Source organism: Squalius cephalus, assembly GCF_949319135.1.
Source record: "Squalius cephalus genome assembly, chromosome: 6".
In the NCBI taxonomy this organism is placed as follows: domain Eukaryota; kingdom Metazoa; phylum Chordata; class Actinopteri; order Cypriniformes; family Leuciscidae; genus Squalius; species Squalius cephalus.
Window position 1 is genome coordinate 47113762 of NC_137127.1, and position 17415 is coordinate 47131176.

At 37.2% G+C, this 17415-nt stretch overlaps 1 protein-coding gene across 3 annotated transcripts in view; it reads left to right on the forward strand.

Moving 5' to 3' along the window:
- The window catches only part of scamp5b (secretory carrier membrane protein 5b), an 8912-nt gene extending 96 nt beyond the window's left edge, over window positions 1-8816 (forward strand). Inside the window, exons 1-8 of one of the 3 annotated variants that reach the window (XR_013821447.1) lie at window positions 1-129; window positions 1158-1215; window positions 1307-1426; window positions 4311-4467; window positions 5175-5276; window positions 5503-5620; window positions 6469-8390; window positions 8661-8803. The exon at window positions 1-129 is cut by the window's left edge and continues 82 nt beyond it. Coding sequence is in view for 1 of the 3 variants with exons in the window: in XM_079873403.1 (XP_079729529.1) it covers window positions 1209-1215; window positions 1307-1426; window positions 4311-4467; window positions 5175-5276; window positions 5503-5620; window positions 6469-6654 (690 nt within the window). In the remaining 2 variants the exon portion in view is untranslated. Of the gene's footprint in view, window positions 130-1157; window positions 1216-1306; window positions 1427-4310; window positions 4468-5174; window positions 5277-5502; window positions 5621-6468 lie in introns of all 3 variants that reach the window. The other 2 variants (XR_013821448.1, XM_079873403.1) reach the window with 2 other exon arrangements.
- The last annotated feature ends 8599 nt before the right edge of the window (window positions 8817-17415 follow it).

A 17415-nucleotide genomic window follows, 5' to 3' on the forward strand; every position in this document is an offset into this window, starting at 1 on the left:
TCTCAAGAAACGAGCATCTCTGCTCACTGTAGTGTGTGCACGGTGTTTTATTTAGTATGAGTAAGTGTTCGGCTATTCACCAGAAAGCCATGCTGTTGTGAGAGGAGCGCAGAAGGTGCGCAGGAGAAGGTAAGGCGATTATTCCTCTTCATTCAGGCTGTGTTAATGCCCGGCTTAGCGAGCTGACATGACGGATGAATCTCATTTGCTCAGGGTTTGAAGTAAATAGACGGAAATCAAACAAATGCAACATTAGGGTTGTAAACACTCGTGTAAAGGTAGTAAATGTTGCGCTCTGCTTTGAGATGCACGTTAATGTGTCAATATGGGTCACTTTAGAAAACACTATCTGTGATCCTTCCTCTTAATCCAAGAGCTCTTAACACACTCCGACAGAAGACTCTGAGACATACACACGTTAGCTTTAAGATACTTCAATACTTTATTTTACAGGATGCAATACAATGTTGAACTTCAGATTGTTGAAGAACATGTTTGTCACACAGGGAAATCGTCAAGGGTTATTTATCTAAGGTTATTGTTTCATGACTTGTTTTTTGTTTCAAAAGTGTAGGCTATTTACTGTAGACCAGATAAGAGTTACAAATAACCCACTTATTTAGGCTAGTTTTATTTATTTTGAGTATAGCATCACCTTTAGCTTGTTCATTAGGGGTTTAGTAAGGTTTTTCTTTGTAAAATTGCTTCAAACTAAATGCATTGTAAAAACAATTACATTTAATTAAGTGTGCAGACATTGTAATGTGCAAACATGTTTATTTGGCTTCTGTCATTTCTATGAAATATGTCTAATATATGAGGAAGGAAAATGTCGAACAAGGATGTGGACAAAGTTTTCTTTTGGGGACATTTTGCAGATAATATATTTAATTGCAATATACTCAAGTTTGAAAGTGCAATAATATTGTACTGTGGCTTAAGAATCATGATCATATCTTATCGTGATTCCCACCCCTGCTTTTAATTAAAATAATTTTAATCTAATTAAATTTAAATAATTGTAAGACTTTTTGATGGTTGATGTTTATAGTAGGTAACATTGTGACAACTCACTTACTTATTCCTGGGCAGTAAAACTAAAAATGTGCAGAATATTACCGTACAGTATTTGTCCCTTCTCTTCTCTTCATATGTAGGTTTGATAGATTGACAGCTCTGAAGAACTAATATTCATCGCCCGTTTCCCAATGGCTGGTAAGTCCATGTATCTAATTCATGACATTAATAGCTCAACGATAAGCAGCTGTATTTCACATTGATGCACTGCTTTATGTCTGTCCTGCAGAAAACAACTTCCCTCCTCTGCCTGGCTTTATTCCTCTAAGGCCGTGTTTCCATCAGGACTTTGAGGAGATTCCTGACCAGCACCGCACCATGTGCAAGAGACTCTACTACCTGTGGATCTGTGAGTCTGGACTACAAACTTACATATCGATCATATTCAGGTCTAGTTCACAAATACTCTGTTGAGTTTAGTTAAGTGTTCAGATGAACATCCACTCCACTGATCACTCCCCTAGTGGTGTGAGGTGGAACTGCAGGAGGTCTGGAGAATCATGTGGAAAAAATCAAATAAATATAGGGTTCACTGCAGAAAAATGTGCTTTAGTGTGTGATTACAGAGATATATATACACTCACCTAAAGGATTATTAGGAACACCATACTAATACTGTGTTTGACCCCCTTTCGCCTTCAGAACTGCTTTAATTCTACGTGGCATTGATTCAACAAGGTGCTGAAAGCATTCTTTAGAAATGTTGGCCCATATTGATAGGATAGCATCTTGCAGTTGATGGAGATTTGTGGGATGCACATCCAGGGCACGAAGCTCCCGTTCCACCACATCCCAAAGATGCTCTATTGGGTTGAGATCTGGTGACTGTGGGGGCCATTTTAGTACAGTGAACTCATTGTCATGTTCAAGAAACCAATTTGAAATGATTCGAGCTTTGTGACATGGTGCATTATCCTGCTGGAAGTAGCCATCAGAGGATGGGTACATGGTGGTCATAAAGGGATGGACATGGTCAGAAACAATGCTCAGGTAGGCCGTGGCATTTAAACGATGCCCAATTGGCACTAAGGGGCCTAAAGTGTGCCAAGAAAACATCCCCCACACCATTACACCACCACCACCAGCCTGCACAGTGATAACAAGGCATGATGGATCCATGTTCTCATTCTGTTTACGCCAAATTCTGACTCTACCATCTGAATGTCTCAACAGAAATCGAGACTCATCAGACCAGGCAACATTTTTCCAGTCTTCAACTGTCCAATTTTGGTGAGCTCGTGCAAATTGTAGCCTCTTTTTCCTATTTGTAGTGGAGATGAGTGGTACCCGGTGGGGTCTTCTGCTGTTGTAGCCCATCCGCCTCAAGGTTGTGTGTGTTGTGGCTTCACAAATGCTTTGCTGCATACCTCGGTTGTAACGAGTGGTTATTTCAGTCAAAGTTGCTCTTCTATCAGCTTGAATCAGTCGGCCCATTCTCCTCTGACCTCTAGCATCAACAAGGCATTTTCGCCCACAGGACTGCCACATACTGGATGTTTTTCCCTTTTCACACCATTCTTTGTAAGCCCTAGAAATGGTTGTGCGTGAAAATCCCAGTAACTGAGCAGATTGTGAAATACTCAGACCGGCCCGTCTGGCACCAACAACCATGCCACGCTCAAAATTGCTTAAATCACCTTTCTTTCCCATTCTGACATTCAGTGTGGAGTTCAGGAGATTGTCTTGACCAGGACCACACCCCTAAATGCATTGAAGCAACTGCCATGTGATTGGTTGGTTAGCTAATTGCATTAATGAGAAATTGAACAGGTGTTCCTAATAATCCTTTAGGTGAGTGTATATATAATTATTATTTGTATTTATGATTTATTTTTGAGCATTGATGGAGCAACACATTTTGTGTGAAAATAAATCATAAAAGTGGTTTGCTTTGTTTAACAATGGTATAAATGTAAGAGGTGGCGAAGTCTTTTACAGACACACGGGGTTAAACCAGCACGGACAAAAGACAGAACTGATACAAATACTTTAGCTAAAATTATATGATTTTAATAAAGTCTGTCTTAGTTAATACCCGTTCAAAACAATCACTTTAGCAAAAAAAAAAAAAATCTGTTTATTTTGATAAATAAAATAATCGATTTCTGTTCAATAAATATACTGTCATTAATATGTGTTCATTTTATAAATAACAGAAACAAACTTATTTAAAAAAGTAAATATTCTGAAAGCACTGAATAATGTAATAAAGTTGTACAGTAGTAATGAATACATTTGATATTGTATTATATTAATAATATCATATTTAAAAAAAAATATATGATGATTTCATTATAAATATGGTGATTATCTATTATGGTAATTAACATGGACACCAACTTTGATTTATGATATTTACCATCTGAATCTAACCATGTCACCAAATGTAAAAGTCAGGTGTTTATTATCATGTTAATTATGCATTGCGGTGCGCCTTAAAACTGTCAACGCCAATAAAGAAGCTTTATTTTCATTTTAATCACATTATTGGTGATGCATTTGTTCTCTGCACTAAAGGAATCATTGAGCGTATTTTCTTCCAGAGGTCCTTAAGGATGGTTTCAGAAATGATGTGGATCCAGTATTTATAACAAATATATATATATATACATTATATTATTGTAAATATATACATTAATTAATGTCATCTCTTGCTGTAGATACTACCTGTAGCTGATCCCTCTTAAGGTATTCTTTATGTGTTGCTTTTGAGTGAAATTGCATGCTTTTTTTGTTTAGAATATTGTATCATTCTTTTTCTTTTTTTGTAAGAATTTCTTTTTTTAAATATTTTTCATGGCATGGAACAAAGCATTATTTTGTTCTTTGTGCGATTTCATGGAGTCGACTGCATGTCACAGTTGTGTGTTTCTAGTGTCTGTCAGCCTCATTCATTGATGACACTGCTATGGCTTTAGTTCGCTCATAATCATGTGCATTATAACCTTTGTGCAAATGCAATGCAATATGTGTGTAATGTGGGTCTCCAGGTTTCTCTGCTTGATGAAGCATTTACTCTGTTGACAGCTGCATTCTCTCTCTCTCTCTCTCTCTCTCTCTCTCTGAAGTGGTGTGTGGTGTGTGATCATCATATAGCGCATTATTCTCTTGCACACTCTTGGGAAATGAAGGGTTTCTGCTCGCTCTCTCTCAAACACACATCTGTTTGCATCTGTGCAAATAATGCGTAGAGTTGTGTAGAGTTATGGCGTGAGATCTGCTCTTGTGTGCAGTGTACGGCGCCACCCTGCTGGTGAACTTCTTCGGCTGTATGGCGTGGATGTTCGGTGGAGGAGGAGTGACGAACTTCGGCATGTCCATCATATGGGTCGTTCTCTTCACCCCTTGTTCATATGTGTGCTGGTTCAGATCCATTTACAATGCCTTCAAGTGAGCATACCTACTAGTACCTACTAGTGCATCAGCAAATTATTGAATTGTTCAGATTTTATAAAGTGATTATTATATTTCTATATATCGTTATTTATTATTATTTTTGATAATTTTATGACATTGATTAATATCTGATTATAATCATCATCATATGTACAATAAATCCATTATTATTATTATTATTATTATTATTATTATTCATATATATATATATATATATATATATATATATATTTTTTTTTTAGAATTTTAATAATTATGGTTATTATCATCATATTATAAATATATAATGAATCCATTATTTATTTATTTAATAAAATATAAATTATAAATATAGATGTATTTATATTAATTTAATAAATAACAACAACAATAATAATAATAATAATAATAATAATAATAATAACAACAACTGATGCATTAAGGTTTAGATAACTGTTATGTATTTGTTTATCTGTAATATGGTAAATTTATAATTAATGTATTTATTTATTAAATATATATTATATATTAATATTATTTAAATAATAATAATAATAATAATGGTTATCATCATTATAATATGGTAAATGAATAACGCATGTATTTCATTATTCATTTATATTAATTTAATAAATAATAATAATAATAACAACATCAACAACTGATCCATTACTTATATATCATTATGGTTTAGATAATTATAGTTCTGTGTTGTTTTTCAGGACTGACAGCTCGTTCTACTTCATGGCATTCTTCTTCGTCTTCATGGCACAACTTTTCATTTCTATAATTCAGGCCATTGGTATTCCAGGATGGGGTGTTTGGTAAGACCCTTTAAGTGCAAATGCATCCACATATTATTCCCAAATATCAGGATTCTGAACGCTAACACTAACCTCTGCCTGCGGACACTAGAGTACTGCATCTATTACTGTATTGTGTTTAATGCACATGTAATATCCGTGATGGCATGATGTGTGTGTGATGGCATGATGTGTGTGTGATGGCATGGTGTGTGTGTGATGGCATTATGTGTGTGTGGTGTTTCAGTGGCTGGTTGGGCACCATCTCCTTCTTTGGCACGAGTATCTTTGCCTCCATCATCATGCTGATCCCCACGCTCATGTTCACCGCAGTCGCTGCTATCTGCTTCATCGCGCTCACGAAGGTACCGATGCGCACACACACACACACACACACACACACACACACACACACATGTATCTCAGCGGGACGGGTCATTACCCGTTCACTGTATCAGCTCGTTTAGCTGACGTGTGTATAGACGTCTTTACAGCTATAGTAGTGGTTGTTAATTAGATGCGAGAGTAAATCAGTTATTTACCTTAGTGTTTGTGTCTGAAAGGCCAATCAGAAGCCAGTCAAAATTGGTGATAATCGACCTATCATGGAAGCTTGTTTCCGCCACGAAAAAAAATTAAAAAAGTAATTGCGACTTTTGATCTCATAATACTGACTGTTTTTTATATCTCCCAATCCTTACTTTTTTTTTCTCCTAACCCTAACTTTTTTTTTTTGTACATCTCACAATTCTGCCTTTTTTTTCTCAAAATCTTTTACAATTCTGACTTTTTTCCTCTGAATTTTCTCAATTTATTTTATACCTCACAATTCTGAAATTTTCCACCCTCTAAATTCTGACTTTTTTCTCTGAGTTCTGAGCTTACATCTCACAATACTGACTGTTTCTCACATTTTTTTTTTACTGTACATCTCACTTTTTTTTTTCATCATGGAATGAAAAACTAAAAATACTAATTTAAACTTTTTTAATCACACAATTCAGACTTTTCTTACAAGTTTTTTTATCTCGCAATTGCAAGTTTATATATCTAAAAAAAAAAAAAAAAAAAAAAAAGTAAGAAATGTGAAATAAAAAAAAGTCACAGTAACCTTTTTAATTTTGTTATTCCATGCTGTAAATAATCTCCCGTATAAAACTGACGCTGACCAACATTATTGTCCTGCTCATCCTCATCGTTCTGTGTTTGGCAGGTTCATAACTTCTACCGAGGCAGTGGCGGGAGCATGAGTAAAGCGCAGGAGGAGTGGGTCTCCGGCGCCTGGAAGAACCCTCACGTTCAGCAGGCAGCGCAGCAGGCAGCCCTGGGGTCCTTACAGGGCCCTCAGACCCCGCAGACCCCACAGTACTCCACACCCTCCTATGACAACACCATGTGAAACACCAACACACAACCAGTCATCAGTAGAGCAGGGGTGTGTTTCCCAAAAGCATCGGTAAAGGTGCTGAATAACTTTTTCACTCTACTAAAGCACACAGATACCATAATGTGTTTGCAGATATTTAGGAAACATGCAGAGTTCACATACTTGTTTCTCTGAAAAACACAGTTGTTTTACACAAGTTCCGTCGTTATCAGCAGTTCAACGAGTCGGTGTTTCCCGAAACCATCGTTCCAACGAACATTTGCAAACAGCATCGCAGAGTTGTGTGTGTGAACGACAGATCTCCACCTGTGGTTAGAAGAAGAGTCTCTAGTTTGCATGACATGTGGACTCAATAAATCCTCATCTTGAGCAAAATAAGCAAGCTGACATTCAGTACAATCTGTGTCTCTTATTTAGAATACATACAAATGTCATTTACGTCTTTTAGTTTGTCAAGAGATTTAAAGTGTCGTTGTTGAAGAGTGCGCATGTGTGAACGAGCTCTAGTGTAAGAACGAGTCTATGACTGAATCTGGAGATAAAGCAAAATAATGAGAAAAATGAGAAATGGTCCTCAGATGTCATGTCTGTAATTTATAGCAAACCATCTAGCGTTAATTCGATCTCTAACAGATTCATTAACAGTAGTTATTACTCCAACACCTGCGTGACGTCATTAACCAATGTGGTTGAACGACCAATTTTTGACAATACGGTTTCGGGAAACAGTCGTGACTAGAGCTAGTTGATTTCTTCAGCGATGTATCGTACTATAGTAGTGAAGCAGCGAGTTACAGCGGCGTACGGGAAACACACACAGGCCGAGCGGGAAACATGTGTCTGGCCTCCGCTGATCGTGACGTGATGTAGCTGAAAGATGACGTGTTTTTTTTCTTTTTGTGTGTTTTTTATGTATGTGTCTTTGAGTTTTGTGTATATTTAAGCCTATTTTTGCTGTTATGTGACAGCATTAAATTAGAAATTACTTTATGTAGATTTGATTAGCAATCAGGGAAAAGCTGGAAATATCAGGAAATGTGTAAATTGTGGATAATTTTAATGCAATGTATAAAACATACAAGGGAATTTTGATGAAATATACAGAACATCCTAGAAATTTCATAAGTAAATATTAATAGTTATAAAATGTTATTTTAGGAAGAAATAGCTTTTTTTTATGAGCATAGTCTATGAAATTATTTTTAAACATTTTAATTTTGTAGTGAATATATATTTGTTCTAGTTATTATTTGATCTGCTAGAAACTACTCAAGTGAGTGTAATATAAAACGACTTATTTAGTAATCAGAAATGGCTAATAGACAGGTTGCTCTATTAATTAATTAAATTTGACCTATTTTGTTTTAATTTCAGATACACTGTGTGTATAATGTGTAGAACATGTTGAGTTAAATGGAGGGGCCTGTTTGTGTTTTGTCAGGTCACTTTGTGAGTGTAAGTGCATCACATGTATTGAAGAACGCAGAGCCGCAGATTCCTGTAATATATTCATGAAAAGGGAATTGTGTAAATCTAGACTATTTTCGAAGAATTTTTAGACTGGGTTTCCATGTGATATAAAACTAGGCTAACACTTTATAATAAGGTTCATTAGTTACCATTAGTTAACTAGTTAACATGAACCATGAACAATATTTCTTCAGCATTTGTTAATCTTATTAATTACAACATTTACTTATACGTTATTCAAATCAAAGGTTGTATTTGTTAACATTAGTTAATGCACTGTGAACTAACATGAGCAAACAATGAACAGCTGTATTTTTATGAACTAACATTAAGAAAGATTAATAAATACTGTAACACATGTATTGCTCTTCATACACTGTAAAAAGTGAACAGTTGGATCAACTTAAAACAATTACTTCAATTGGTAACACCTAAAGAAATTAAGTTTTCTCAACTTAAATTATCAGATTTTCACGATAAAATGTGATCATTTAAGTTGAGAAAACGTAATTTCTTTCGGTGTTACCAATTGAAGTAATTTTTTTAAGTTGATCCAACTATTCACTTTTTACAGTGTACATTGATGTTAACTAATGAACCTTATTGCAAAGTGTTACCGAAACGAGTGCTACAGATTCTTGACTGTAATGAGTTAGCATCTAAATGAACCATTAAACACACTTGTTTCCTCTTCGGGCTTCATGAATGAGTGTACGGAGTGTTTGGTCCAGCAGGGCGCAGTGTTGTTCTGGGATGAGATATTTCCAGACTGGGATTTTCCCCAGAAACTGCACTGACTTGCAGATCACAATCAGAGAACAACACTACTTTGTCAGGCTAATAACTTGATTCTCAGTTAGGCACACATTTAAGCAGAGCCGAGCACGTGTCCGATCCCAGATCAGATTCCTGAAGACGACAATAAATGCTCTCTTTCTTTCTCAGACCATTCTCACCATTCGTAGAGTAATGATGGGATCATTCGCATTACAGCGTCTCCTGTTATAAACATCACTGATGTCCTCTGCTTTAGACACTCGATTTGCACTAACACAGAGGCGACGTGTAATACAACTCCTAGTATGAGTTATGAAGGTGAGCATATTTTCCAGCTTCCAGCTTAAATCAAATTGTTTTATGGAGTATAACCAATAAAGTCGGCACCATCACAGTGAAGCATATGTTCTTTATATCACTGACTGTCTATTATATCGTATCAAACTTCACGTGGGCTGTGTTTCTGATGTTTCAGTGCCGGTAAATGACTTTAGCAAGGTCAAGGTCATGGATCGGATTCCCCGTGATAATAAAACATATAGCTTGATGGTTACAGCTGTAAATGACAGTATTGTTTTGCGTTTTATAATACAGCTCTTTAGTTGCCCGACAGCATACAGTTACAGTGAAATCAAATATTGTACTTTTTTTTTTTAAGCACATTTCAATACAACCAAGGTTGCCCAAAGTTCTGTACATCAATAATAATAAAACAGACATACAACAAGGGAAACAACATAAAACAACAAAGATGCAAACCTGGAAATGGTCTGAGCAGATCTAATACAAAAAGGCAATGAATTCCAAAGTTTTGGGGGCGGCAACTAAAAAAGCACGTTCGCCTTTGAGTTTTAATCTGGATCTGGGAACCACTGAGAGAAACTGATCAGAGGATCGTCACAGAGGAGCGCCAGTTCTCTAATGTCTCCAGGTGTTTTGGTGCCAACCCGTTCAAAGACTTAAAGACAAACAATAAATGTTGAAATTCATATGAACTGTATCAGTATTGCGACTCAGCAGGCCTTTATAAACCCAACTCTGATCATGAGGTGGACACTCCTGTTGTGCAGATGGAAGATTACAGTGTGATCTGCCTTAGGGTCTCTCTCCGAATCTCCTTCCCTCGCTGCGCAACATCTGTTCTTCTGCAGCGCCCGGATTATGCAGAAATGAAGTCATTCTGAACAGGGTTCAAGTTAAGTTACTGTGCGCACAGCTAACAGGGAGCGATCTTCTGAGAAAACGTATTCCAGTAACGTTTATAGAACGTTGATTCAAAGTTATTTGGTCTTTAATAAAGTTCTCAAAACGTTAGCACAAGAACATAATGTATACATCTATCAATATATCATGGAACCTTTTCTCTGAAACGTTATAGTTGGACGTTCTTCTAAAATTATTTTTAGTTCTTGTTTCAGAACTTTCAGAGAACATTCAAAAGAAAGCATAATTCTCATAATGTTTAAAGAATTATAAAATGGAATGTTTCCTTCACGTTTGTATGACCAAAAAAAAAAAAAAAAAGGACATTTGGAGAACATTCAGAAATAACATTTTCATGACTTAAAGGGAATGTTGGCTAAATGGTTTTAGAGCATTTTTTTTGTTAGCTGGGTTGATGTCACCGTATAAATGGTTACAGCTCTGTAAATGACAGCACTGTTTTGTGTTTTATAATACAGCGTTTTGTGCACTTAAGACTGTTTTAGTTGCCTGACAGAATTACTACAGTTGCAACAGTATTTATTACAAACGATTATCTGTGCACATCATCTCTTCTCTTCTCTGATGACGAGGGCGGGGCAACCTGTCACTCGCATGAGATCAGCCAATAGCAAACCACAACCATCCAACCAGCCAATCAATTCCCCACAGACACAATCAAGCCCCGCCCACATTTGTTCTTATTCCAGAAGCATTTCACTCGCGGATATACGGCACAATAGAGAAGAAAAGACGATAGCATAGTGTGTTAAAAAACAGTTCAAAAAGTGTACTTTCTCTTTAAGTTTAAGTACACTCTTTACTTTTTTTGAAATATTCCAGTAACACTTTATTTTGCAGTGTCCTTGTTATACATGTTGCATATATATATATATATATATATATATATATATATATATATATATATATATATATATATATATATAATTACATGTAATTAACCCTAAACCAAACCCCAATCCAAACCCTAATGTATAATTACACTGTAACAAGGACACTTTAAAATAAAGAGTAACCAATATTCCTGTAGAATGTGAAGTATACTAAAAGTGCACTTTCAACACAGTGCACTTCTCTTTCACATGGGAAGGTTCGGCTGATTCTGAGTCTCAGTCCATCCCTGTCCAGGTATTCATTCTGTGCCCAAACATCCATAATTAATAAGCACAAGGGCTTATGGGTCTCATTCATTGCGGGATGCAGTGCAGCACAGTGTATACTATAGTATAAACTTTAAAAAAGACACAACTTGTTCCTTGGGTTTCTTGGCCTTTGAGAAAGTCTGTAGACGCTCAGTTCAGTATTCTTGGCCTGCATGAAGGCATGATAAAGTAATGGTGGCTGGGACGTGACTTCATCTGTCTGGTTTGGGATTCGGGTCACCATGGTAAGTGTGAGAGACAACAGCTGCTTTACCAGCTAACAAATATATGTTCTAAACACGTTTGGCTAATGTTTCCATTAAGTTATGAAAACTGTTTTCACTTGCCAACTGTAGTAATGCTGTCAGGCAATTAAAAGAAGCGCACGGATACACCAAGAGCTGCATTATAAAACACAAAACAATACTGTCATTTACAGCTGTAACCATCAAGCTATATGTTTTATTATCATGCGAAATTCAATTCATGACCTTGACCTTAATAAAGTGTAAACATTTACGGACTGATCTATTGGAGTATGTTCTCTGAACATTCAAAATGTCCAATTTTTTAATCTTTTAAAACATTTTTTCTTCCTGGTTTTACGGACATTAAAGGGATAGTTCACTTTGAAATTACATTTTGGTATGTTTTAGCTTACCTCAAGGGCATCCAAGATGTAGGTGTCTTTTTTTCCGCAGTAGTTTCAATTTTGATATTTTTAGGTCAAACTGTTCTTGTCTGTCAGTCATATAATGCAGGTCTGTGGTCACTGTCTCAAAGAGCATGCACAGAGAAGTCCAAATTAAACAATTCCCCATCATCCAAATTAAACAATTCCCCATCGTAAGTACACATTGATGGCCTAAGACACGAAACGAGCGGCTTGTGTGAGAAAACGAACAGTATTTATATTGTTTTTAGCTCTTATACACAGCCACGTCCAAGTGATCTGAGGGCGCTCGCGCATCCTGGTGTGTGACGTGTGCGCAGACTGGTGCATAGATATATATATACTAGAAGTCGCCTTGCCTACGGCATTCGTTCCAATGAATTCGTTCCGGCGACATCTAGTGTATATATCTATGCACCAGTCTGCACACACGTCACACACCAGGATGCACGAGCACCCTCAGATCACTTGGACGTGGCTGTGTATAAGAGCTAAAAACAATATAAATACTGTTCGTTTTCTCACACAAGCCGCTCGTTTCGTGTCTTAGGCCATCAATGTGTACTTACGATGGGGAATTGTTTAATTTGGACGATGGGGAATTGTTTAATTTGGATGATGGGGAATTGTTTAATTTGGACTCTGTGTATGCTCTTTGAGACAGTGACCACAGACCTGCATTATATGACTGACAGACAAGAACAGTTTGACCTAAAAATATCAAAATTGAAACTACTGCGGAAAAAAAGACACCTACATCTTGGATGCCCTTGAGGTAAGCTAAAACATACCAAAATTGAATTTCAAAGTGAACTATCCCTTTAAGGGAACATTCCATTGTATCATCTTCAAACATTATGGGAACGTTACATTTGAATGTTCTCTGAACATTCTGAAACAAACAGAAACACTTAAAAAAATGTTTAAAAAAAATGTTCCATGAATGATGCATACATGTTTTTGTGCTGATGTTTTGAGAACATTATTAAAGTCCAGAAATTTGAACGAACGTTCTATTAACGTTACTGGAAGAACGTTCCCTGTTCGTTGCGTTTCCACCCCGAAACCAACAGCCAGAAGCAGCCCAGTGGCCCTCTAACCTTATCAATATCGTAATAAACACTATCACGAGGAACATAATGGGGCATTCAAACCTGGTAAATATGTTTTAGGTGGTGATCGGCGTGCGAAGGGTCAGTAGTTGTGAAGGGGAACACAGGAGTCACTTCTCCAGCCCAGAGTCCAGGGAACAGAGGAGCTTTATGTTCTCCCACTCAAGGGTGAAAGAGCTGTGTCCTCGTGCTTTACAAACTCTCTCTATCACACCCATATGACTGTGTGCAGACATACGCTACGCAGGAATTTCTCTAATGCCCTCTGTCTCTTGACTCTATGATCAACACACTCTTGATCTGATGGCTGAAAGTAAAGAAAAATCAAAGAGGAACTCTGACACAAACATCTTGTGAGCTTATTATTTGTTTTGCGATGGAATAACGTGAACCTAAGAAATGCGTCACTGCAGATTCTGGATCATGAACTGCTTTATTTGTGCACATGAATATAAACAGGACACTTATTCCACTACATTATATACTGTAATAATATATATATATTTGCACATGCTCCAACACTACATGGTTCTGCGTTGTGTTCTGTTCACAGTCATTGAATAAAGACATCTGGTAGATCCATGTTTGGAGGACAAACAATCTGTTTGCCCTTTGTAATCTTACATTACATCAGCTGTTGTTTGTCTCATGTTGTCTACTTGTGTACAGCATTCATCACGCCCTTGCAAACAACTGCAAACACATGATGTAATCCAAACTGTATTTAAACTCTTACCCGAAGCCTCTGGCTAGCTTTTAGACTTCTTTGTTTTTTCTTTAACGATGGGACTCATTGTTTATGAATTATAATCATGCCTGTAAGATACTGACACACTACAGCGCAGGAATACTATTTCACAACACAAAGTGCTATTAAGCAACACACTATAGTTCTCTTGACCCTTAGGATTAACTTTACTATCTTTATGTTTGAGTCCCAGAGACCCCAATGTTCAATCAATCAATCAATCAGTCAGTCAGTCCGTCCGTCCGTCCGTCCGTCCGTCCATCCATCCAATCAAATCCATCCATCCATCCATCCATCCATCCATCCATCCATCCATCCATCCATCCATCCATCCATCCATCCATCCATCCATCCATCCATCAATTCAATTAATCCGTCCATCAATCAATCAATCAATCAATCAATCAATCAATCAATCAATCCATCCATCCATCCATCCATCCATCCATCCATCCATCCATCCATCCATCCATCCATCCATCCATCCATCCATCCATCCATCCATCCATCCATCCATCCAATTCATCCGTCCGTCCGTCCGTCCATCCATCCATCCATTCAATCAAATCTATCCATCAATCCATCAATCTTTGTGTTCCATTGATTTTATTTATTTTGAGATACTTAGGGCTTTTTTGGACATTCAAGTATTTGTCATTGTCAAGTTAAGTCACATTTATTTATAGAGCGCTTTATACAACACAGATTGTGTCAAAGCAGCTTCACATAAATAAACAGGAAAATAACAGTGTTAATGTTGCAGAATTCATCAATTATGAAACCAATTCCATTTCAGCTGTATAAAGCAGCTCTACAGAAAGCTAATAGTGTCATTATTCAATTCAGTTCAATAAGAGTGTCAATGTTGCACAGTCCGAACTGTGCATTCGTAAGATTGCCTGCTTTGCCAGTTGAATTAAAAAGCAATGGCCTTGGTAAAGATCCTACAGACATTTGGACTGGCTCTCTAAAGGAAACCAAAGTCCCAAAGTCATCAATGTTTTAAACGCTTGCGCCACATCAGCATCTGTGTATTGAAAGCCTCATCAGGACTAAGAAGCTACTGATGAAGAACCTGTAAAGTAAGCAAATCAGTAAACTCCCGTTCCCAGTCATTTGTTCCAATTGTCCGAGAGTCTATAAACTAGTATCCCTGCAACAATTTTGCCCTGTGTTAGCAGCACCTCTGTAATGAGAATTTATTCCCACATTGCTCCCTCCATATGGCCTCGCTGGTTGCCTCCAACGGGCCATTTGTGAGTAACTGACAATTGAGGTAGGAAAGCAAAGGACACAGAGGACTGGAACGATGTGGGACTCCCGGCGTTTACTGCCAAGCAGCGCTGCGAGCCAAGACAACTCACCTTCTTTATTCCAAGACCTTCAGATGTAATGGCACACATAAATAGAGATGATGAGGAGTTCATTAGCTCAGCCGAATGGCCTCCGCGTTTGAAACCAGCCGTCATTATTAAAGCAAACAAGCCGGTCGCTGAGGCTGGAGTGAAATATCTTCACGCTTGTGTTTCTCACCGTAAGTGATAGTTGAATTATTTACCGTGCCGCTCGGTCTCCCTCTTCACATCCGAACAGTTCAAGATAATCTCCCAGTGAGTCCGAGTTGTTAATCATTTGATTTAATGGTGGAGAACGGCTCTAGTCTGGAGATAAATCACAGCGACACCGAGACCACCGCGTCGTGACGTCTTGTTGTGTCTCGGGCAAACTTGTGTTCCACACTACACAAACATCTCATGCTGACGGAGACATGCTCGATTAAATATTGAACAGAAGACCAAGCGCTCCATTGGATGTGGCTTCGCCGGCTATACATGCACCAAAATAATCTGTTTATTATCGTATTGATGGTTCATTCGGACTGAAAAGCCTTCATGTAAACAGCTGATCTGAATGAATTGTGGTCGTCTAGCTCTTAAAAAAATATTCCAATCAACAGGAAAAATATAAGCATGTAAATGCTTGAATCTGATTATTTCGGATTCAAAAATACCTTTAGCAAGCCTAAAACACGGTCGATGTACTAAATATTTGCTAAAATGCTTTCTTTTTAGATATGACATCAAGGCAGAAATGGCTAACATGCTTGCGGTAGATATAATGCAGATCCTGATTTCACCAAGTCCAACATGTTCCTGGATCAACACTCCCATCAACCAATCAGATTTGAGGAACAGGTTTACAGTTTATGTCAAGTTTAGACTTAAAACCAGGGTTATTCACCTCTCATTTCCCTCTGATTTTAGGGTTAAGTTATGGGTAGGGTTGTTGAACTTGTTGCATTTGGCAAAATCACAGCGACTGCACATGTGCCGAAGATTTGCTCAGAATGCATGTAATGCACATGCAAACAAATATGTGAATGAATCAGATTGCAAAATGTGTGGTACATATACTGTACACAGAATGGAAACACTATTTTACAGTGTTCTTGTTACTTATGTTATATGTACTCACTATAGTATTAACAGTAAATTATGCATAATTACAAGCAACTAATCATAACCTCTAAACACATATCACATTGTTTATTAAAAATCTGAAATATGTAGGCCTATTTTTGTCATTTCAGTGTAGCAGGAGCACCTTAAAATAAAGTGCAACCAACAGAACTCAGAATCTGATATCAGATTGGATTCATGCCAATTGATGAAAGTTACCTACTGAGTCATAATGAGCTTCATAACGGGAATAACTAAGTGGAAGAACCGTTACATGCTGTTGCATCAGAGTTTGAATCCATCTGCCCTCCAACAAGAAATGTGACTGTATTTTCCATTATCTTGAAATGTTCTACATATTCCTACCGAAAGAGACCATCTTGCTAGTTTAAGCTGGTTTATCTACAGTATCTGTTCTTCCAGCTGGGCTGAGCGAGTTCAGACGGTCAACCAATTGGTCTTCAAGCCTGAACAGCGAATAAGGTAAAAAAACACCAAACTAGACCAGCCTAAGTTTAAACCAGTCTGTTGGTCAGCTAAATCCAGAAAACAATGAGTTTGTACAGGTTCACAGAAATGCTAGATTATTATGTGATCCTTCATGCATCCTGTATTTCTCTCTCTCTCTCTCTCTCTCTCTCTCTCTCTCTCTCTCTCTCTCTCTCTCTCTCTCTCTCTCTCTCTCTCTCTCTCTCTTCTTGTTGAGGTCTTGCAGACTTCGTGATTGTTCTCTGAAAGAAAGCTATGCAGTCATGTCGCGCACGTGTTTACTCTAAAACTAAACCACACGTATTCCTTGGAGCGCTGCTGAAAATGGCTCCTGGCTCCGTTTCTAATCTGATGTCATGATACTGGAATTCACTAATAGGTCTGACTCGGTCTTACCTCTCTTATTTGGCGACATTTGCTCACAGAAAACACACAAGCATGTCGTCTACAAACTGCAGAGTTCACACTCAGTGAAACTGTTTTTCACATCTCAAAATAAAAACATGATTTATGCTTCATAAGGCAGTAAAGTAGTACAATCACTGTTTTGAAAAAACAGAACAAAGCAAAAAAAAAAAAAAAAAAAAAAAAACATTAAAAAAATGTTTTTTTTTTTTTTTTTTTTTTTTTTTAAATATAGAAGTAAATCAATGTAGTACTTTTCTGGTTTTTTTTGTCA